Source organism: Coenobita brevimanus, chromosome 98, assembly GCF_032717465.1.
Source record: "Coenobita brevimanus isolate Jiangsu-jjx chromosome 98, ASM3271746v2, whole genome shotgun sequence".
NCBI classification, from domain to species: Eukaryota; Metazoa; Arthropoda; class Malacostraca; order Decapoda; family Coenobitidae; genus Coenobita; species Coenobita brevimanus.
Window position 1 is genome coordinate 34,181,899 of NC_137051.1, and position 24,416 is coordinate 34,206,314.

At 39.7% G+C, this 24,416-nt stretch overlaps 1 protein-coding gene across 1 annotated transcript in view; it reads right to left on the reverse strand.

The window, feature by feature from the left end:
- tweek (transmembrane protein KIAA1109 homolog tweek) overlaps positions 1-24,416 on the reverse strand; it is an 839,779-nt gene that overhangs the window by 70,636 nt on the left and 744,727 nt on the right. Inside the window, 1 exon segment of the mRNA XM_080283669.1 lies at positions 7,168-7,437. Within this exon segment, the coding sequence (XP_080139795.1) occupies positions 7,168-7,437 (270 nt within the window).

The following is a 24,416-nucleotide window of genomic DNA, read 5'->3' on the forward strand; positions in this document are numbered from 1 at the left end:
AATGAACTTACAACAGCAATCACCCAAAAGTGCAGAATATAACACTGTATTAATGTGACTGGGGTTATGGATGATTTTACTGAGCATGAACAAAGAACTAATGCTGCAACAATGATGCAAGTCAATTTGCATACTGAATATAAGAAATTAACTGAGGACACGAAGATGAGAATCAGTAGCAAGTAACTTAAGGTGGAGATGAAAACAGTATTTCAAAATTTGGAGGACAATAGCTACAGTAATCCAAAAGAACAGTTTCATCATTACTACCCTTAGCACACACACACACATTTTTTGTTCAGCTCTCTAATGAAAGAATTAACTGGTCCTCTCAGTTCTTTCTACTGAAAATGACTCCTACATCTGTCCTTTCCTCTGCCTATGACCTTCAATCTTTTAAATGCAATATGTCCAAGCATCTCAAAATGAACAAATCTTGATTTTCAGTTCTTTCTTGTCCAATTTTTCATGGTGAGACCAACTACTGCAGGCTTCCTCTCTTTGGCTCTATTTTTGGCTTGAACAAAACTCACACATAATACCAAACTCTACATAACTGAAACTGTGACTAACTGTATATGCTGACTGAATATATACCCCTAGTGCATATGACCAACGAGTTTCCGTGTCAACAAGTGGGTTGGCAGACGGTTAGTGCCCCTCCCTGGAAAACAACTAACTAAAAATACAAATAAGAAGCCTCGGATCAGGGCAGGCCAAAAGGTGACGACCAAGGACCGGACCGGTATGGACTGCAACATGGAATGTAAGGAGTGTGAATGATGAGCTGAAAGAGAGAGTGATTGTTCCGGTGCCTGAGGGTGCAAAAGTGAACATATGTGAATTAACCAAGACTAAATGCTGGGGTGAGAGTGTGACAGAGTGGGAGTATAGATGGGGTACATGCACAGAAGTAGATGAGAATGAGAGGCCAAAAGAGGGTGTATGTATTGTTGTGTGCAGGAGATGGAAGGAGAATATAAGAAAGTATGGATCAGTTGGTTTAAGAAATGTGGGTAAGACTGAAAGTGGGAATATAAATGTGGGCAATTGTGTGTGTGCGTGTGTCAACGCAAGATTCGGCAAGCAGGGTATTTACCTACGGTAGTTGTATTTACCTAGTTGTGACATACAAGAAATGAGCTACGCACATGGGGTTCATATCTTTCTCAATAAGTCAAATTTTGCTTTGAAGTCATTCAAGTTTTTAGACTGGACGATCTCTTTGTCCAGGCCATTCCACAGGTCTATGCATCTTCAGTGTATGGGACACTATATTTCTTTATATCCATCAAGCAACTTGGCTTTTTCAGTTTCATTCCCTGTCCTCTTGTTACTCTCCTATCCCATACAAACAGATCTTTTCTATCAACTTTATCAACTCCCATCATGGCCCTGAACACTGCAATCATGTCTCCCCTCTCTCTCCTTTCGTCTAGGGAAGGCAGATCCAGTTTTTCCAGCATCTCTCTGTACGACAGATCTGCCAGGCTAGGGACCATCTACGTTGTTGTTCTTTGTGTTCTCTCGATCTTGTTAATCTCTTTCTTTTTGTGTGGGGACCACACTACTGCTGCATAATGCAACCTGGGGCGGATCATGGCCACTATCAACTTTTTCATCATCTCCTCATCCATGTAATGAGATGCCACTCTTATGTCAGTCAAGAGATTGTACATCTCTCTAACTATCTTGTTAATGTGTTCTTCCATTAACAAACTACCCTGGACCAGCACTCCCAAATCTTTCTCTTCTCTCACTTTTGTGATTGGTTCATTACCCGTCCTATAATTTAGTGATGGCCTCTTGGTACTTTTACCTATTTCCAATATTTTACATTTTTTTGACGATTTTCATTTCCCACATCTGACCCCATTCATGAATCCTATCCAGGTCTTCCTGCAGCATCTTACAGTCTTCTTCAACTTCTTCTACTCCTCCAGATCTTTGCATCATCAGCAAACAGATTTGTATAACTGTTCATTCCATCTACCATGTCATTTATGTAAATCAGGAACATTACTGGCACTAAAACAAGGCCCTGTGGGATTCCACTTGTTACTTCCCTCCATCTAGACATTCTGTCCTTTATTAATGTCCTCATTTGTCTCTCTCAAGAAGTCATTCATCCACTCCAGGAGGTTTCCATACAGTCCTCCTATGTGCCCCAATTTAAAAGTTAGTCGCTTGTGGGGTACCTTGTCAAAGGCTTTCTCCAAATCTAAGTACACACAGTCCACCCAGCTGTTTCTCTCCTATAGCACATCAATCGCTTGAGTAAAAGCTCAACAAGTTGGAAACACACGACCTTCCACTTCTGAATCCAAACTGACTTTCAGCCAAAATGTTCATCTCTTCCAGATATTTTATCCATCTGTCTTTCAAGATTCTCTCACACAATTTTGTGACTATGCTGGTCAGGGACACTGGTCTATAATTCAGGGGTTTTGTGTGAAAGAAGAGTTCTTGGCAAATGTGGAAGTATGCAAGGAAATATTTGAGAAGAATGAGTGTTTTTAACTGGAGATATGAATGGAAAAGTAGGGAATGTGAAGGTGGATGGAGTAGTTGGTGAGTGGAGTGTGCCTGCAGAAATGGATGAGAATGGCAGCGTTCTAGTAGACTTCTGTGCTGGGAGGGGTTGGTGATAGCCAATACCTTCTTTCGGCACATGATGATCCACAAGTATATGTGGCAAGTGATGAGAATGGTGGGTGGCAATGATTGATTAGAGGTGTGTGTGTGTGAACGACAGAATGAGAAGGTATGTAACAGATGCAAGAGAACACAAAGGTTGGGGGAGTGGACTTTCTGTCCACCATTTGGTCACTGTGAAAGTCCAGGTTCAAGGGCAATGAAGGAATAGATGAAGGGAAGGACAGGAAGAAGCTGTCCATACAGGGGGTAAACTTGGGTAAATATGATTTGGAGCAGATGAGGGAGGTGGAAAATGTGTGCAAGATTTTCACTGAAGAAATATGTGCAGCATGTGAGGTGGTGAGTGGGGTGAAGAGAAGACAAAAGACAGTGCAAGGAACAGCATTATGTAATGTAGAGGTAAGGAAAGTTGTGATGCAAAAGAAGAAAGCAGATAGTGAGTAGACGGGAAGCAGATGCATGGAGGAGGTTGAGAGGCGGAAGAAAGAGTTATATGTAGAGAGGAAAAGAGAGGTGAAACGATTAGTATGTGAGAGTAAGAAGAGAGTGGATGAGGAATTTGGAAAGAATTTGAGTGTAAAAGCGGAGGGAATGTAAGAAAATTTTCTGGAAGAAGGTTGAGTTAGACAGGGTGATAAAAAAGTTAGAAGGGAAGTGAAAGGTAAAAATGGTATACTGATAGTGGAGAAAGAAAAAAAAGTGAACAGAAGGAGAGAACTCATTCAGGAATTGTTAAAAATTGATAAATAGGAGAATGAAAGTAATGTGAGTATAAGTGGCTGGGGAATGGCTAGGAGAAGGAGGGTGGTGAGAAGGGAGGAAGATCAGTAGGATGGAAGTAGTGGAAGCAATGAAGGAAGTTAAAATGGGGAATGCCCCACGAACTAATGGCATGTGTGGTGATATGATGAAGCATGGGGGATAGATAGTAGCAGAATGAATATGGAAGATATGCAGATTGGCCTGGGAGGAAGGCTGAGTCCCATAGGATTGGAGGTCAGGTATAATTATTTTCCAGTACACAGGAAAAGGGGATAAAGAAGTGTATAATAATCATAGGGGCATCTGTCTTCTTAGTATAATAGGCAAAGTATATGGTAGGATACTTATTGACAGAGTTAGGGAAATAACAGAGAAATTAGTTGGAGAAGAACAGGGAGGTTTTAGGAAGGAAAGAAATTGTGTACAGTAGATCAGATTCATCCTTAGGTCTTTAGTGGAAAAGATTCTAGAGATGGGAAAGAAGGTGTATGCAGCCTTCATAGATTTCGAGAAGGCATATGACAGACTGGATAGACAAGGAATGTGAAAAATGCTAAGAATATATGGAGTTGATGGGAAGTTACTGAATACTGTGAAGAGTATGTATGACGGCCTTGTATTTATCTTTATCTTACTGTCAATACCTCCTCAATTTTCTTTTATACAGTTATCACTGTTCTGAGTAATCTTACCTTGGGAAAAATGGCTTATGGTCTTGCACGACCCTTTGTAATGTGCAAATACAGTCATCCCTTAACATCTGCGGGGGTTAGGTAACAGAGACACCAGCGAATGTTAAAAATCCGCGGATATCTGCTGCCCCCCCTTAAAAACACCCCTGGACCCCCCACTTCCTTATATAAATAAAGAAAAACTATATGTGCATATTTACAACCACCTTATTTAATACAAGAACACTGAAAGTTAAAAATAATGAATGACGGAGGCTCTTACACACAAAGGTTTGGTATGACCAACCAATCACGGAGCTTTCTCCTTGTATCAGCTGGTAAACACAACAAAGCCCTTCACCACCAAGATTGCAAAGAACATGGAAGCAAAGAAATACTGTACAGGTAGTCCCAGCCCATCCTAACTTCTCCCCTGATGAATTAATGACATTAATAAATGAAGTGGCCAAAAGGAAGAGTGTTACAGTTACAGTATATTTGATTCACTGGATAATGCCATTACTAAACAGCCATGAACCGTGCCTGGGATAATTTTACAGTGTCAGCAGAGTTCAACTAGATCCTTTTTTTTTTTTCTGTAGCCATCTGCGGATATTCAAAACCATGTATGTTAAAACCACGGATGTTAAGGGTCCACTGTATTCCTTTTCTTAAAATTAAATAAGGAGGCTAAGGCTGCAGTGCATGTGGATAGTGAAATAAGTGAATTTTTCTATCTGAATGTTGGACTGAAACTGGGGAAGTGTCATGTCTCCATGGTTGTTCAATCTGTATATGGATGGGGTTATAAAAGAGATACAAGGCAGAGCAGTTGAGGTTGAAGCAGCCCTAATGAGAGAGGGTGGCATGTGGAAACTTCTTGTACTGTCGTTTGCAGATGATATTGTTTTATTAAGTGAAGACGAAGGGGAACTGCAAGGCTTGGTGAAAAAGTCTGGGAGTGTGTGAAAGATGCAGAATCTAAAGGTGAATGTTGGAAAGAGAAAGAGTAAAGTTATGCTCATTAACAGAAATGAAGTAACTGAATGTACAGTGAGGTCGAATGATGAGGAAATGGAAAATCTGAGTGCATTTAAGTACTTGGGTAGTGTGATGAGTAAGGATGGAAGTTTGGAGGGTGAAGTGCTTGACAGAGAACAACAAGGAAGAAAGGTTGCTGGTTCATTTGAAAGCAGTGATATGAAATAGGGAAGTGAGCAAGGAAGTAAAAAAAAGTCGCTGCATCACAGTATTGTGTTACCAACTCTAACGTATGGAAGTGAAGCTTGGACCTTGATGGAAGGACACAAGTCAAGAGTGAGAGTGGTGGAAGTAAGTTATTTGAGAGGAGCATGTGGAGTTACATGGAGAGACTGACAAATGAGGAAGTGAAGGACCATTGTGGTGTGGTGTGGATGTGACAGAAAGTGTCAGGAGAAATACACTGAGGTCGTTTGGCCATGAGGAGTGGGGTGGGGAGTGAGAAATTGATGAGGAGAGTGTATATGAGTGAGGTGGAGGGGAGGGGGGAGAGGGAGGAGGAGGCTGAGGATGAGATGGAGGGATGGAGTAGAGAGGTATATGAGAGTGGGGGATGTGAGCTGGGGGGATGGCAGTGAAATACTGGGGGACAGGGGTACATGGAGGCAACATGTTTTTGTGGCCACCTCTTACAGGGTTAAGGCATTTGGCAACAGACAGATACACAGGTAGAGTATGACAGATTTGTTGCATGATATGAATGTATGCCATGGGATGTGTCATTTATTATGTAAATAGTTATAGTTAGACTGCATTCACCTGATGGAACTGGGTCACTTTCACAACCTGAACACAAACTGATGGCTGCTTAAAATTCAATGAGCCCGTTTTATAAGGCAAGAACGAGTTTTCTTGGTTATTGATCAAACTGACCCACCAATCTGACTAAACTTTGCCATTCACTGAGGTAAAAGGGATTAGGGATCTTTGCCAGGTTAAAACAAACATGCTTCGGCCTGGTTATTTGTGTCATAAAGTGTGTTGTGCTGTGCCTGTGATCTGAAAGAAGGTGTGAGGAACTGTCTTATCAGTTATGGAGGATCCCTAGTACAATCCCTCTTCCTTGCTGGTTATTTTTGTTTAAGAATATTAATATTAGGAGGCATGATATTTATGCCACCTATGTTGATATGAAATAGGTATAGGTGATATAAAAGAGAAATACTAAGGTGTAATATGCAAAATATACACTGCCAAAGAAGACATGAGAGAAATTTTCCTAAGCTGAAAAAATGACCTTGTCACAATATTATATTACCTGATGTGTTCTTGGTGCAAACTCTACGTTAAAAAGATATAAACAACATACTGATGCAAGAGACCAGAAACCTGTAACATTCAAAATAAATTACAAAGGAAAAGATGTAAGATACCCTCCTTAGTTCACAAGAACATGAGCCTGAGAGTGCAATTTCAAATGGCACAGGGTCTGCCTCACCCTTGGTGATTTAGCTTTAATCTTACACCTTACTTTCTCTTGTATGTTATGAATATCTGTTCCATAGTGACACTCTGCATCAGTAATAGCTACAGTATGCAAGTGGATTACTAGAGTATGACATGCAAAATAAATCACAGAGGAAGAAGCATTACAAAATCTCCCATGTGACTACAGTTCCTTAGCCTTAACTTGGCAGAGATTTATGATGTCCTTTTACAGCTTACTTCTCATGGCTTAATGGCAAATATGACAATACTACTACTTTACTTCCACTCTCATTGCAGCTTTGTATTCAAGATGGAGAGATGTCAATTTCAGGACAAATTAAGGTGGAAAAAGTACAGAAACAGGACCTGAGGTTTGTATTCTAGGTCACCTCAGAGATTTTGTAACACATCTTCTGCAGCAATCTACTCTTTGCATTAATGGCCAATATCCTCTTGTGCTGGGTCTTACTGATGAAAACTATGCTGATATCAAACTGATGTGAATAACATACAAAAGAAGGCTGAGGTGTAATTTGTAACATAAATCAGTAAGGACGAGGTGTTACAAAAACTACTATGTCACCCACAGTACTGCTTTGAGACTCACGATCAGCAGGGACCTCCTGAACCTCAGAGGTGAAGTTAATGTATGGCTCCTGAAGGCTGAAAAGTGCCCAAGACTTGCTTCTGAAGTTGACTCCATGGAAGCAAGCCAGGGAGATAGTCTTGCCATGCAGCTCCAATGACCCACCCAACACTGTGCCAGAATTTGGCAGGGGCAATGGCAAGGTGGTGAGGCGCAGGCCTGACACTCGGTACAGCACACCTTGCCAGTGTCGGTGGTGGCGGGCATCAGGACCCGAGCCCATACCCAGCACTGGTAAATGTGAGGCAAAACAGGTTACAAAAATGAACAGTATGTACAAATATTGTTCATACATGAAACTTAATATGTCAACAGCTCCAGTAATCTATCTATATATCTACACTCATTCATTCATTATCTAATCCATTGTTGCCCCATAAGGAGCATAGTAGCCCGGGGCTAGGCAAGTTGGTCCTGACATTTAAGATGAGAATGACCAGCCTCATTCATCCATGAGTGGCATTATGTGAGCAACAAACCGCAACCAACCCTTGGATATAAACCTGCACAGGCTCAATCTGATTGGATCAACTTAATTACCCACTATATCACCAGGTGCCATAATTTGGTTATATGGTTACCACCTAGCATTGTAAATGGTTTCATGATGTACAGGAAACCAAGTAGCTTGTCGCTCAATGTAGAGTCACCCGTGGACAGAAGGAAGAGGAAAGAATGAAGGAAAGAGAGACAGAAGAGGAAAGAGGGAAAGAAGGAAGAGAGGAAAGGGCAGGCACCCGTGCAGCACTACATCGAGTGAATGCATGGTGAGCACCTCCTCCTACCACTATATATATATATATATATATATATATATATATATATATATATATATATGTATATATATATATATATGACTATATATTAGAAGGTTTGGCCACTAACAAAGCACCTTCATGTTGTCCTGTCTTCCCTCATCAGGCTGCCCTCTCCCTGTCTAGCACCACCCTCATTTATATACCTCTCCCACCTAATCCTTAATATCCCACTCCCCCCCACCTCCCCTACCTCACTCACATACACTCTCCTAGTCAGTCTCTCACTCTCTGTTATATCTACAGGGCTTATCTCAGGTACCTCCTTCTCCTGATAATATACGGCACATCCAGATCAACTTCACAATGCTCTTGAGCTTTCTCATCAACTTAACATACACCAATCTGCTATCGCAAACAACATATAATCTGCTGGAATCATGAACTGTACTACCATAACAATGAAGTGTTGCTACAAGCTTGGTATCCAGCCGCACAATCTTCACTCTTCAGTGGGAAACTCAGCCATATGTAAATGGTGCCAGAGTCCGTGCAGACACTTTCAAGCTGTTACAAATCTTATTACACAGCTGAGTTTTCTTTTCTTCCAACAGTTATCAGCAACTAATGGGAAGCAATTAACTACCTTTGACACTGAGCTTATCTCCCAGTCAACAGAAAACATCAGCTGCACACTGGCCACCCTCAGTGCAAGCATTCCTAAGGCAGAATCACACAGTCAGCGACATTTATTTTTTACTGTGACAGAAAAAGATGTGTAAGGCTGAGTTAACCTGGCTCTGATGGAATACTGGTAAATACTGTATTGCAGTTGGAGGGAATGTCCCACATCAACTCACTCAGTGTGGCACTACCTTCAAGTAACTGGCTCTACAATGAGTCAAAAAACCTGTCCTCCATGAAACCATTTAACTTACACAGGTGTGTTAATCATATACCCAACAAATGGATATCTGGTGGTCAATTGAGTTTGGATGCTACTGTGAGACATGGCCCACAAAGGTCTAAATCCATAGGATGGATGGAGTTTATTGATCATAATGCCACTCAGGAATATGCAACTCGCCACTCTTCCCTTCAATGTCTGGAATGAGTAGCCTTGCCCTAAGCCCCTATGCTATTACTGTATTTGGGTGATAAAGGACAGAATATGGATAGATGGGTGAACGGTAAATAAAAGAGAGCGAGAGCGAGAGAGAGAGAGAGAGAGAGAGAGAGAGATGGGGGGAGGCAAGAGGTAAACAAGTTCTAGGTCTGTATACAACTATCGAGGAGGAGAAGGAGGAGGAGGAGGAGGAGGAGGAGGAGGAGGAGGAGGAGGAGGAGAAGGAGGAGGAGGAGGTGGAGGAGGAGGAGGTGGAGGAGGAGGAGGAGGAGGAGGAAAGCAAACAGCAACAGACAATATGGTCCTTTTGAGGCTGCTTGTTACAGAGAATACTATGACTACAAGATCTAACTCTACATGCTGAAGGATAAGGATAGTAAAGCAAGAAGGCTCCCCCCACCACCAAACCCTCCAGGAAAAAGTGAAAAAAAAACACCATGCAGCATGGAAAAACTGACATGGAAATTTCATAGGAAATACTGGAAAGGAAAAGTCACATTCTATAATACTTTATCTATAAGCTACCCAATAGAGTAACCTGAAAGAGAAAGTAATCAAATAAACTAATAGTTACGGCATGACATTATAAACCAGTACATTGAGTTAATGGGAAGTCTGTGGACATAACGTGGAAGCTACACACTGCTCAGTGTGGATATTTAGGGGTGGTGCGGCAGCCTTGCCTGGCGCTTTTAAGGTAGGCAGCAGTCAATCAGGCCCTAGCTCCATTCACTCCACTGAGACAAGGAACTCTCCCATGTGGGACAAGTACACAAGTTTCATCCTGAAGCAGTGACCCCTGGCACATTAAAAAAATCCCGATAGTGGTCACTTGACTAACAGGGACCCTCAGTGATCCACAGCCCATCACAGGTCAAAAGTGAGAGTAGTGACCATTAACTCAGGGTTATCTGTGCAGATCCTAATCTGTGCTTATATTGCTTTCTTTGCATTGGGGAGATTGAAAAAATATATAAGACAGGTGTCTTAGACAAAAGAGGACTGTACAGTGCACAGTGTAGATGTGCAATGCACAGAGTGGATGTTTAGGGGTGGTGCAGCAGCCTTGCCTGGCGCTTTTTAGGTAGGCAGCAGTCAATCAGGCCCTAGCTCCATTCACTCCACTGAGACAAGGAACTCTTCCATGTGGGACAAGTACACAAGTTTCATCCTGAAGCAGTGACCCCTGGTACATTAAAAAAAATCCTTATGGTGGTCACATGACTAACAGGGACCCTCAGTGATCCCCACCCCATCACAGGTCGAAAGTGAGAGTAGTGACCATTAACTCAGGGCTATCTGTGCAGATCCTAATCTGTGCTTACTGTATATTACCTCATTTGCATTGAGTAAATCGAAAAATGTATAATGATGTGATGTGACACTATGTTAAGTTTACGGGGTGTCCTGTAGACACCAGGGGACTGCACAGTGTGGATGTTTAGGGGTGGTGCGGCAGCCTTGCCTGGCGCTTTTAAGGTAGGCAGCAGTCAATCAGGCCCTAGCTCCATTCACTCCACTGAGACAAGGAACTCTCCCATGTGGGACAAGTACACAAGTTTCATCCTGAATCAATGACCCCTGGTACATTTAAAAAATCCCGAAGGTGGTCACTTGACTAACAGGGACCCTCAGTGATCCACAGCCCATCACAGGTCGAAAATAAGAGTCGTGACCGTTAACTCAGGGCTATCTGTGCAGATTCTAATAGTGCTTATATTACCTTATTTCCATTAAATTGAAAAATGTATAATGACGTGATGCAACACTACGTACAGGTACGTTGTTTACAGAATGTCTTGTAGACAAAAGGGGAATGAACTTATACGCAGCTATAAAGGCAAGTTATTTGGACATAAAAAGAGTCAGCTGAGGATTCTCGTGCAAATACTTGTCTATTTTGTTTTTGAATGTCTCAATTGAGATAATGTTCACGGTATCTGAGGGTAATCTGTTCCAGATACTTGCAACTCTGTTAACCTTAGATAGGTAATGTGGGGTCTCAGAGACCCCAGTCCCCGAAATTTAATTTTAAAAAATATGAGCATAAGGTCTACAGATCTGTCCGTCTCATTACCTTCCTGCTTAGTGATGCTCTTCATGGGGATGATGGGGTCATAGCTGTACCTGGCTTTGATTTTGCGCTATAGAGCCATTGGGGTATGTTAGACCCCAGATTACCTATAATGTAACCTCAGCTGAGCCCTCTTGTGATTTTTTTATTTCAATTTGCTGTCTTTCTCCTTTTGTATACAGAAGGTCCCAACATCAGTCTACTGCAGACCACCCAAGGAATCATGATATTACTGTACTTTTCAATTTTGCAAGATTTAATTTTAAAATTTTTATACCTAAAATTTAACCATTTTTGTATAAACTTAAAAAATATATATATTTTTTCAATTAAACTTCATTTTTTCTGGCCCTATTTACAGATAAGGGGTTGAATTATTTGTGTATTGAAGCATTTTGAAATATCTCAAACGGAAGTTTTTTTTTTTTTTTTTCCGTGGGGTCTGTCAGACCCCACGTTACCTAATATAGTAACAAAATCAAGATTACCTTACAAGGGTTAAAGAAGAAGTATTTTGCTTCATGGGATTGGAAATACTTTCCCATAATTTTGCAGCCATTACTTCTGGTTTGACTCGACCAGTCTATAGCAAAATATTTATTCACGTCTAAGTTGTCATATCCCTTCATGATTTTGAAAACTTCAACAAGGTCCCCTCATAACCTGTGCTTCGTTAGGCTAAATAATTTAAGTTCTTCAAGGCGTTCCTCGTATAGTTTGTTTCTAAGTCGTGGTATCATTTTTGTGATTCTTCGCTGAATTTTTTCCAATTTTTTAATGTCCTTTCTGTAGTATGGAGACCAGAACTGCACATAATACTCAAGATGGGGGTGCACTAGAGGAGGAGGAGGAGGAGAATACTTACCTATATGTTCTTACCTAATTCTATCTTTACAGGAATGAGTCAAGCTTGTACTGTCATGTGTACCAAACCATTTTTATCATACATATCATTAAATTTATGAATAGTTTTTGCATGCACTTCATTCGGTAATGCATTCCACTGATCAACTGCCCTATTTGAGAAACTTAATTTCGTTATGTCTTTGTCACTTTTTTCATGCAGCATTTTGCAGTATCCTCTTGCTGAAACCTCCCCACAGGTTATATACTCTATCTATCTATCTATCTATTGCCAGACGCCTCAATCCCGTTTGGGGTGGCCACAAACAAATTGCCTCCAAGTCGCCCTGTCCCCCGCCATTTCACTGCCCTGCTCCCAACTCACACCCCCCTCTCTCATATACCTCTCCACCCCATCCCTCCATCTCATCCTCGGCCTCCCCCTCCCTCTCTCCCCCTCCACCTCACTCATATACACTCTCTTCGTCAGTCTTTCACCCTCCATCCTCTCCACATGGCCAAACCACCTCAGTGTATTCCTCATAACGCTTCCTATCACATCCACATCCACACCACAACGTTCCTTTATATCCTCATTCGTCAGCCTGTCTCTCCACGTGACTCCACAGGCTCCTCTTAAATAACTCATTTCCACTGCTCTCACTCTTAACTTGTGTCCTTCCAACAATGTCCAAGCTTCACTTCCGTACGTTAGAGTTGATATCACAATACTGTCATGTAGTAACTTTTTCACTTCCATGCTCACTTCCCTGTTTCTTATCACTGCTTTCAAGGAACCAGCAACCTTTCTTCCCTGCTGTACCCTTTCAAGCACTTCACCCTCCAAACCTCCATCCTTACTCATCACACTACCCAAATACTTAAACGTACTCACATTTTCCAATTCCTCACCATCCAACCTCGCTGTACATTCACTAACTTCACCTCTCTCAAAGACCATCACTTTACTCTTCCCTACATTCACCTTTAGGTTCCGTTTCTTACACACTCTCTCAAACTCATCCACCAAGCATTGCAGCTCCCCTTCGTCTTCATTCAACAACACAGTATCATCTGCAAACAACAGTACAGGGAGTTTCCAAACACTATCCTCTCTCACCAGGGCCACTCCAACATCCACTACCCTACCTTGTACCTCTTTTATTACCCCATCCATGTACAGATTGAACAACCATGGAGACATGACACATCCCTGTTTCAAACCAACTTTCAAAGAGAAAAATTCACTTAGTTCACCATCCACACGCACTGCAGCCTTCGCACCATCGTACATACTCTTCACAGCATTCAACAACTTCCCATCTACTCCATATATTCTTAACACTTTCCACAATCCTTGTCTATCCACCCTGTCATATGCTTTCTCCAAATCCATGAAAGCCGCATACAACTTCTTTCCCTTCTCTAGAAACTTTTCCACTAAAGATCTAAGAATGAATATCTGATCTACACAACCTCTTCCCTTCCTAAAGCCTCCCTGTTCTTCTCCAACTAATTTCTCTGTTCTTTCTCTAACTCTGTCTATAAGTATCCTACCATACACTTTTCCTATTATACTAAGAAGACAAATGCCCCTATGATTACCACACACTTCTTTTTCCCCTTTTCCTTTGTACAAGGGAATAATTATACCTGACTTCCAATCCTCCGGGACTCTACCTTCCTCCCAGGCCAATCTGCACATCTTCCACATCCATTCTACTACTATCTCTCCCCCATGCTTCAGCATTTCACCACACACTCCATCAATTCCTGGGGTTTTCCCCGATTTAACTTTCTTCATTGCTTCCATAACTTCTATCCTACTGATTTCTTCCTGTCTTCTCACCTCCCTCCTTCTCCCAGCCATTCCCCAGCCACTTATACTCGCATTACTACCATCCTCTATGTTCAACAATTCCTTTAAGTGTTCTCTCCATCTGCTCACTTTTTCTCCCTTCTCCACTAGTAATCTACCATTTTTATCTTTCACTCCCCTGCTAACTTCACTTCCACCCTGTCTTACTCTTTTCACTTCTCTCCAGAACATTTTCTTACAGTCCCTCCACTTTACACTCAAATTCCTTCCAAATTCCTCATCCACTCTCTTCTTACACTCTCTTACCAATCTTTTCACCTCTCTCTTCCTTTCCACATATAACTCTCTCTTCCGCCTCTCAACTTCTTCCACGCCACTATTTCTCATCCATTCATTGTATGCTTTCTTCTTTTGTGTCACAGCCTGTTTCACTTCTTCAGTCCACCATGCTGTTCCTTGCACCCCCCTCCGTCTTCTCTTCCTTCCACACACCACATCACATGCTGCACATTTATTTTCTCTTTCCCTGAGATGCATTTATATAGCCTAATGATGTCTCCTCTTCTTTCTCTCTTGTAATGTTGGTAGGTTCAGTTTTTCTAGTCTTTCTTCATAACTTAGATCCTTTAAGCTTGGTACCCATCTTGTAGCAACTCTTTGTACTTTTTCAATCTTATCTATGTGTTGTTTGAGACAAGGATTCCAGATCACTTATGCATATTCCAGGGTTGGTCTGACGAATGATGTTATTATCCTTCTCAGCATGTCTTCATTTATATATGAGAATGCTATTCTCATATCAGCATACAGTGTGTGCATGTTCTGTACATTCTCATTTATGTGGTCAGCCGGGGATAGTCTGTTATTGATAATCACTCCTAGGTCCTTCTCCTTTTCTAATATGTGTGGGGTTGAACTTCCTAGCTTATAATCCCAATCTGGTCTCTTTCCACTTTTACAAAACTTAATGACTTGGAATTTGTCCACACTGAATTCCACTTGCAATCTATTGCTCCATTCATGAAGCTTATTCAGTTCTTCTTGTAACTCTCTGCAAGAGCCTGTGTTAGTAATTCTCCTTTGTATTTTTGCATCATCAGCAAACACATTTAGATAGCTTCCATTTCCAGTGTTACTGTCTATGTCATTTATGTATACTAAAAACATGTGCTTGCAATGAGCCCTGTGGAACTCTGCTAGTCACTTCCCTCCATGATATGCAATATCCCCTTAGTACTGTTCTCATTTCCCTTTTTCTGAGAAAATCCTGCATCCAATAGTACAGATTGCCCTGGATACCTCCTTGATGGTACAGTTTCCATAAAGTCTTTCTGTGTGTGTGTGTATTTACCTATTTGTAGTATACAGGAATTGAGCAATGCTCGTGCTGTCCTGTCTCCATATCCACATTTATCAAGTCTACCTTTACACACATGAATGTTTTTCTCATGCACCACCTCTTTGTCTAAGTCATTCCAAATATTTAAGTATTTACCTAATAAACCTAATTGTGATATACACGGAATGTACTATGCTCGTGGGTTTCCGTCGCTGTTTCTCAATAAGTCAAATTTAGCTTTAAACTCGTTTAAGTTTTTAGACTGGACGATCTCTTTCTCAAGGCTATTCCATAAGTCTGTACTTCTGTAAGGAAAGCTATATTTCTTGATATCCTTCAAGCAGCTTGACTTTTTCAATTTCATTCAATGTCTTCTTGTTGCTCTATTATCCCATACAAACAGATCTTCTTTGTCAATTTTATCTACTCCCACCATGGTCCTGAAAACTGCAATCATGTCTCCCCTCTTTCTCCTTTCCTCTAACGAAGGCAAATCCAGTTTTTCCAATCTCTCTCTGTATGACAGGTCTGTCAGACTGGGGACCATCTTGGTTGCTGTTCTTTGTATTCTCTCAATCTTGTTTATATCATTCTTTTTGTGTGGGGACCACACTACCGCTGCATATTCTAACCTGGGGCGGATCATGGTCACTATCAATTTTTTCATCATTTCCTCATCCATATAATGAAATGCTACTCTTATGTTAGTCAAGAGTTTATAAGTCTCTCCAACTATCTTGTTAATGTGCTTTTCTGGTGACAAACTATCTTGGACCAGCACTCCCAAATCTTTCTCTTCTCTCCTTTTTGTGATTAATTCATTACCCAAAAAATAATTCAGTGATGGTCTCCTGGTACTTTTACCCATTTCCAATATTTTACATTTCTTTACATTAAATTTCATTTCCCACGTCCGGCTCCAATTGTGTATCCTATCCAAATCCTCCTGCAGTATTCTACAATCCTCCTCAACCTCTATCTTCCTCAAGATCTTTACATCATCAGCAAACAGACTTGCATAACTGTTCACTCCATCTACCATATCATTTACGTAAATCAGGAACATTACTGGCGCCAACACTGAGCCTTGAGGGACTCCACTTGTTACTTCCCTCCATCCAGACATCTTTTCCTTTATTACTGTCCTCATTTGTCTGTCTCTCAAAAAGTCTCTCATCCATTCCAGAAGTTTCCCCTTTAGTCCTCCTATATATTCTAGTTTCCACATTAGTCTCCTATAAGGTACCTTGCCAAAGGCCTTCTCTAAGTCTAAGTACACACAATCCACCCAACCATCTCTCTCCTGTAACACATCAATCGCTCTTGAGTAAAAGCTCAACAAGTTAGAAACACATGACCTTCCACTTCTGAATCCAAACTGACATTCAGCCAAAATATTCATCTCTTCCAGATATTTTATCCATCTGTCTTTCAGGATTCTCTCACACAATTTTGCGACCATGCTGGTTAGAGACACTGGTCTATAATTCAGGGGTTCTTCCCTGTTTCCTCCCTTGTAAATTGGTACCACATTTGCCCTCTTCCATTCTTTTGGCACTTTCCCCTCTTCCAGTCAGCATACAATTAAGCCGTGAATTTTATCCGTCAGTTGTTCTCTGCATTCCTTCAGTACCCAATTAGAAATTCCATCAGGTCCTGGGGCTTTCCTTACATCTTGAGTTTCCAGTAATTTATACACTTCCTGTACCTCCACTTTTATATCTTTCATCACCGGAACATTTCTAATCACTCCCTCCCCTTCCACAAGCTCCTTTTCTTCAGTGAAAACTGCCTGGAAACGTTTGTTCATTATTTCTGCTTGTATTGCCGCATCCTTAAAGACCTCTCCTTCTACTTTCAGCTTGGTGATTCCTTCCTTTTGTTTCAGTTTGCCATTAACAAATCTATAAAACAGTTTGGGTTCATCCTTGAATTTGTCAATTATACCTTTTTCAAAATTCCTTTCTTCTTCCCTACGTATTCTTGTGTATTCATTTCTAGTTCTTTTATATTCTTCCTTTGTTCTGTCGTTACCTCTCTTTCTCCAATTGTTCCACGCCTTATCTCTCTCTTTTTTGGCTATCATACACCTATTAAACCACTCCTTTTTCCTGTTTTCTTTCCCTCTTACTCTTGGTACAAATTTTTCCACTCCCAAATTATAGAGGTCTAGAAAGAAATCCCACTTCCTCTGTATCTCTCTTGTTTCTCTGAATTTTCTCCAATCCGCATTTTCAAAAAAGTTTCTCAATCCTGTAAAATTTGCTTTGCCAAAGTTGTATCTTCCCTGTCTATGAAGCTCGTCTCTTGGCTCGACGTTTCCTATCAACATCTGGAACTCAATGACCACACGATCACTTTTTCCCAAAGGACAGAGATATTCCAACGATTCTATTACATCGGGTTCTTTGGTGAACAGTAAATCTAGCCTTGCTGGTGTGTCCTCACCTCGAAACCGTGTCTCTTCTTTGACCCATTGCGTCATCACATTATTCATTATTATATATAATAACATAGTGCCCCACGAATCCTCGCCGCCTCCCCAGTACCATTCCTCCCAGTTCACCTCTTTACAATTAAAGTCACCCACCAAAATTATATTATTGCTTTTCTCAATTATTTTTTGCAAGTAGCTAGCCATATCTGACAACATCTCATGGTATTTGTCATCCTTCCATGCTCTCGTCTTTGAGGGAACATACACTTCCGCCATATCTCTCTTAACATTCTCTCCAGTTTCTAATTGCATATATATCACTTCAGCCCTGCCTTCTCCCATTTCCACAGTATCTACATTTATGTTGTTCTTCACTGCTATCTTCACTCCTCCTCCCTCTTTTTCTTTCCTGTCTTTTCTCCACAGTTTGTATTTACCATCTCCCAAATGAACATCAATATCTTCTCTTAATTTGGTCTTTATAAAGCACATGACATCAGGTTCATGTTCTCTCAAGAAATCATTAATTTCGATCTTTGTCGATATGAAACCATCAACATTAGTATATATCACCTTCAAATTATTTTTGACATTATTAATACCCTCTTCTCTCCTACTCTCTGTCCGTACCACTTCCTCAACTTCTGATCTTTCACAACCATCCCCCCTAGTTTCCTTCACTTCTATTTCCTTAAATACCATTTCCTTACTTTCATATCCAATACTCTCCAAAAAAAAGTATTACATTCTTCCTCTGTCCTCTTATCATTTTTTTCCTTTACCTCTTCCTTTAATGATTTTAAAACTTCTCTTTCTTCTTCATTCAGATCTTTTCTTATTATAATATTTTCCATCCCCGCCTCTTTGCTTAATTTCCAGGTCACTTTAAGTATCTCATTTATTACACTTTCTGATGTAAACTTGACTCTCATTGGTCTTGTTTCCCCTTTCTTGTAAGGCCCTATCCTCCTTACTTCCTCAATTTCTTTTACCCACTTGTCTCCTTCAGGGTCAATCTTGCCTAATATTCCTCTCACCATGTTCGTGTCTCTCTCGAGTCTTACGAACCTAACCTTTTCTTCCTCTTCCCTGTTTCCAAATACTACCACACATCTGTTCCTTTCTACAGTTTCTCTCACTATTTTCTCTTTTTTCTTCAGTATATTCACTACATTTTCCTCCATTTCTTTCTTGTTCATTTCCCTTTCTTCCTGGATGATCTCTCTTAAGCTGACCACTTCTTTCTGTTCTTCTTCTACGTGTGCCCACTTTGCCTTATGTTCTTCTAATACATTACGCACCTTCTCCATTTTTTTAGTATTCTCTTCTAGTTTCCTCCTCAGTTCAACATTTTCCTGCTTCAAATTCCTAATTTCTTCATTGGCTGTTTCATTGGACTGGATCAGACTCTGTATGGTGGTTTCATTTTCAGACACATCTTTTATCACTAGATTCTCTACTTTCTTTTCGAGTTCACTAATCCTCATAATTAATGTTTTAACCAGGTCCATAACATTGGTATTGGCATCAAATCATTGAAATTCCAGTCCCTCATTGTTTATATTTTCGGCCATGTTTAATGTAAAGTACCAAAACAGCTGTTACCGAAAAAACTACAAACATTCATGTATACTATAGCCAATAAATCTTTACATTTTTGGCAGTCTATTAACTTTCATTATTTTAAATTTAAGGCAAGACCTTAGGAGACAGGACAGACAAAATTCCTGAAACTACTTAAGGTTAGGAGCGATGGCTGGGACGTCTGCTCTCTCCGGCTGCTCGTTCGTGTGTGTGTGTGTGTGTGTGTGTGTGTGTGTGTGTGTGTTCTTACCTAATTGTTCTTACCTAATTGTATCTTTACAGGAATGAGTCAAGCTCGTATTGTCCCGTGTCTTAGACCATATTTATCGTACATATCCTTAAATTTGTGAATTGTTTTGGCACACACTATTTCATTCGGTAGTGCATTCCATTGATCAATTGCTCTGTTTGGGAAACTGAATTTCCTTACGTCTTTATCACCTCTCTTCTTATGCAGTTTTTTGCAGTGTCCTCTTGCTGATGCTTCTCCATATGTTAAGTAATCATTTATGTCTATTTTCTCCTTTCCTGATATGCACTTATATATCATTATCATGTCACCTCTTTTCCTTCTCTCCTGTAGTGTTGGTAGATTCAGTTTATTTAGTCTTTCTTCATAGCTTAGGTCCCTTAAGCTTGGTATCCATCTTGTAGCGGCCCTTTGAACTTTTTCAATCTTGTCTATATGCTTTTTGAGATGAGGACTCCAGACTACTGATGCATATTCCAGGGTTGGTCTAATGAATGATGTTATTATCCTTTTTAGCATGTCTTCATTTATGTATGTGAATGCTATTCTCACATTTGCAAGCAGTGTATACATGTTCCGTACCTTCTCGCTGATGTGGTCAGCCGGAGATAGTCTGTTATTGATAATCACACCTAGGTCTTTCTCTCTTTCTGATGTGTATAGGGTTTTATTTCCTAACTTATAATCCCAATCAGGTCTTTTTCCACTTTTACCAAACTTGATTACATGACACTTGTCCACATTGAATTCCATTTGCCATGTACTACTCTATTCATGAAGTTTATTTAATTCTTCTTGTAGCTCCCTACAAGAGTCTGTGCTAGTAATTCTCCTTTGTATTTTTGCATCATCTGCAAACATATTCAGATAGCTCTCATTTCCAGTGTTACTGTTTATATCATTTATGTACACTAAAAACATGATTGGTGCCAGCACCGAACCCTGTGGTACTCCACTAGTCACTTCTTTCCATGATGAGTAGTTTCCTCTTAGTACTGTCCTCATTTCTCTTTTTATGAGAAAGTCTTGCATCCAACAAAACAGTTTGCCTCGAATTCCTCCTTGATGGCACAGCTTCCATAAAAGTCTTTGGTGTGGTACTGTGTCAAAAGCTTTCTTGAAATCTAAATAGATACTGTCCACCCATCCTTCCCTTTCCTGTATTGTGTTTGTTACTCTGTCATAGTAGCTCAACAGATTAGTAACACATGATTTTCCTTTTCTGAAACCAAACTGTCTTTCTGTTATCATACTGTGTTTTTCTAGATGATTTACCCAAGCTTTTCTTATAAGTTTTTCTAATACCTTGCTTACAACACTAGTCAGTGATACTGGTCGGTAGTTGAGAGGATTTTGTCTATTTCCTTTCTTGAATAAGGGGACTATATTTGCTTTTTTCCAAATATCAGGTAGTTTCCCTTGACTCAAAGATTTCTTGAAAATTAAAAATAATGGTTTACTTAACTCATTTGCACATTCTCGTAACACCCAACATGAAATTTCATCAGGACCACTTGCTTTTCCTCTGTCTAATCCACTTAACTCCTCTTGTATTACTTTTTCTGCTATTTGTATATCTGGTAGTATGTGTGGACATGCGTGTTCCACATAGTCTCTCTCAAAATTTTTTTCTTCTGTAAAAACTAATTGGAAATTCTTATTTAGTGCTTCACAAATATCTTTCTCTTGTGTATAAGTGATTCCCTCGTCCGTGATGGATTGTATTATATCTTTTACTTTGGTTTTGCTTCTGATATAGCTGTAAAACAGCTTTGGTTGATCACTACTTTTATTTATTATATCCTCCTCAAACTGTTTTTGGGCTTCCCTCCTTATTCTTGTATAGTCGTTTCTTGCCTGTTTGTAATTATTATATGCCCTTTCACTATTGTGTCTTCTGTATCTATTCCACAACAAATCTCTTCTTTCTTTAGATTTTTTACATTCTGTATTGAACCATTTCTGTATTTTCTTATCTGCTTCTTTGTGCTGTGGGATGTAATTCTGGACTCCTATTTCATAAAATTCACAAAATTTTTTATATACAGCATTTAAATCTTGTCCTCTAAGCTCATTTTCCCAATCAACTTCTAAGAAATACTTCTTTAGGTCTTGATAATTTCCCTTTTTATAGTTTAGTCTCTTTTTGTAACTGTCAGTGCTGTTTACTATGTCATATGCTATCCTGAAGTTATAATTTAGTACTGCATGATCGCTTTTGCCGAGTGGAGGGTGATATATTAAACTGTCAATGTCATTTTCTTGCCTAGTAAATATTAGATCTAGCACTGAAGGTACATCAAGTCCTCTTTTTCTAGTGGTTTCCCTCACATGTTGCGTTAAGAAAAACTCTTGTACGAGATCCAGGAGCTTTTGGTCCCAGCAGCTTTCTTGGCTATTTATATCTAGAGTATTCCAATTTATATTTGTATTGAAATCCCCAGTTAGTATAATTCTTTCCGATTTCTCTTCCATTTTATGTAGCAAGGATCTTATACTATGAATTGTACTCTCTGCTAGGTCCTCATATTCGTCTCTTTCCCATGTGTTTGATTTGGGTGGCATATACAAATTGGCTACAATTACTTTACCTTCAGATGTGTCGATCTCTACTGCAATCAGTTCTACTTGTGATGGTATATCTAGGTTTATTTCCTTGACTTTTAGATTTTTCTTAGTTAATATTATAATTCCTCCTCCTTTTTTTAAATTTCTGTCTCTTCTCCATATATTGTATTCCTCTAGGTTTAGTATGTCATTGGATATCCTTGGTGTTAATTTTGTCTCAGTTAGGCATATTATTTGTGGTTCATTTTCTCTGACATAATCATTCATCTCTAGTAATTTAGATACCATTCCATCCACATTTGAGTACATCAACTTTATCATTTTGTTTATATACTTGTCATGACATGGTTCTACTAACTTCCTCCTTTTTCTTCCATCCTCTTTGTGTACCACTTTCGTACCTGCAATCCTATTACTTTGTAAAAAATTTCTTCTTGTCCTCTTCTGATCTTCCCTCATTTTTTGTTTTTGCTTCCTCCCTTTTCTCTTTCAGTAATTCCAGTTCCTCTTGTGTTAGACATCTTTTTATCCATACATTTTTGAACTCCTCTTTTTCCATAAGATTCTTTGCATTTTTTAGCATCTCTTCCACAGTGTTTACACTCTGGAAAGTCACCTTTAGAGGTCTTGTCTTGCTTTTCTCGTATTTCCCTAACCTTTTGTGTTCCTCTATGTCTTTACTACAGATTTCCTCTGATACTTCTTTCAGTAAGTTCATTACATTTGCCATCTCCTTTTTGTCTCTAGTGATTTTGTTATTAATTTCTTCCTCTTCTATACCAGTGATTACTATTGATTTATTAATTTCTACTGAATCTCTGACTAACTTTGGATTGTTTTGGATTATTCTTTTCACTTCCTTTTTAATGCTTTTTTCCTCCACCCTTGTTTCCAAGTCTTTCTTTACTTTCACCATTTCAGCATACGTGATTTCTACATCATTTTTGTAGCTTTGCACAGCTTCATTCACCTGTGTTATCTTCTCCTCAATATCACTGCTCTGGTCCATAAGACTGCTTGCTTGTCTAATTGTCTCTGTGTCATTTTTTAACTCTTCCATAACACTCTCGTGATTAAATACTGTACTTCCCATTTCACTCACTTTCTTCCTAAGGGTATTCAATTTCACTGTTAGTTCACTGATGGTTGTGTCTTTCTTATTGGCCTCCTTTCCCAGTTTATCTATCTCTTCCTTTTGCAAGTGCATTTGCTTCTTTATTTCATCAATTTCATTTTTGAAAGCCATTTCTAGATTGTGTACACGTTCAACCAGTCTATTGTGAGTCTCCACTTCAACTAGTTCTTGGTAGAAATCGTCATTTTGCTTTTTACTTTTATCCCTTTTCTTTTCCAAATTTGTTTTACTGAAGTATGTATCCATTTTGTAATACTAAATGAACAGAGTATGTACTTACAGTGTGCATGCTTTCCCGGTCTTTCTGTAGTATAAACAAACCCAGCTGACTCAACGCATCGTGGTTCTTTGTTGTTTCAACCAGTCTTATTTAAACTTATTATTTCTTTTCCTTTTAATAATGAAAAATCATTTAGTCTAACCTGGTACAGAGCTTGACTCATTCAAAGATACTTATTTAGGTAATGCCTCTGGCCGTGTTGAGCGTGTGTGTGTGTGTGTGTGTGTGTGTGTGTGTGTGTGTGTGTGTGTGTGTGTGTGTGTGTGTGTGTGTGTGTGTGTGTGTGTGTGTGTTCTTATCTAATTGATCTTATCTAACTGTATCTTTACAAGAATGAGTCAACCTTGTACTGTCCTGTGTCTAAAACCTTTTTCATCATACATCTTCATTCATTCATAGCCAGACGCCACGTATCCCAGACAGGGTGGCCAAGGGCTTAGAGTTAATTGTTTTACAGGGAGGGGCACTAATCCTCCACCAACCCCACTTGACGTAGGGATGCCAGCAGCATCTGGTGTTCCCAGGCGGTCACCCATCCAAGTACTAACCAGACCCAACGTTATCTTAAATTTATTAATTGTTTTGGCACACACTAAATTGTCTTACATCTTTATCGCCTCTTTTTTTATGCAGTTTTTTGCAGTGTCTTCTTGCTGATGCTTCCCCATAGGTTATATATTCATTTATGACTATTTTCTCCTTCCCTGATATGTATTTATATAGCACAAGCATGTCTCCTCTTTTCCTTCTCTCCTGTAGTGTTGGCAGATTCAGTTTTTCTAGTCTTTCTTCATAGTTTACATCCCTTAAGCTTGGTACCCATCTTGTAGCGGCCCTTTGAACTTTTTCAATCTTATCTATGTGTTTCTTGAGATGAGGACTCCAGACTACTGATGCATACTCCAGGGTTGGTCTGATGAAAGATGTTATTATCTTTCCCATTATGTCTTCATTTATGTATGTGAATGCTATTCTCATATTTGCAAGCAGTGAATACATG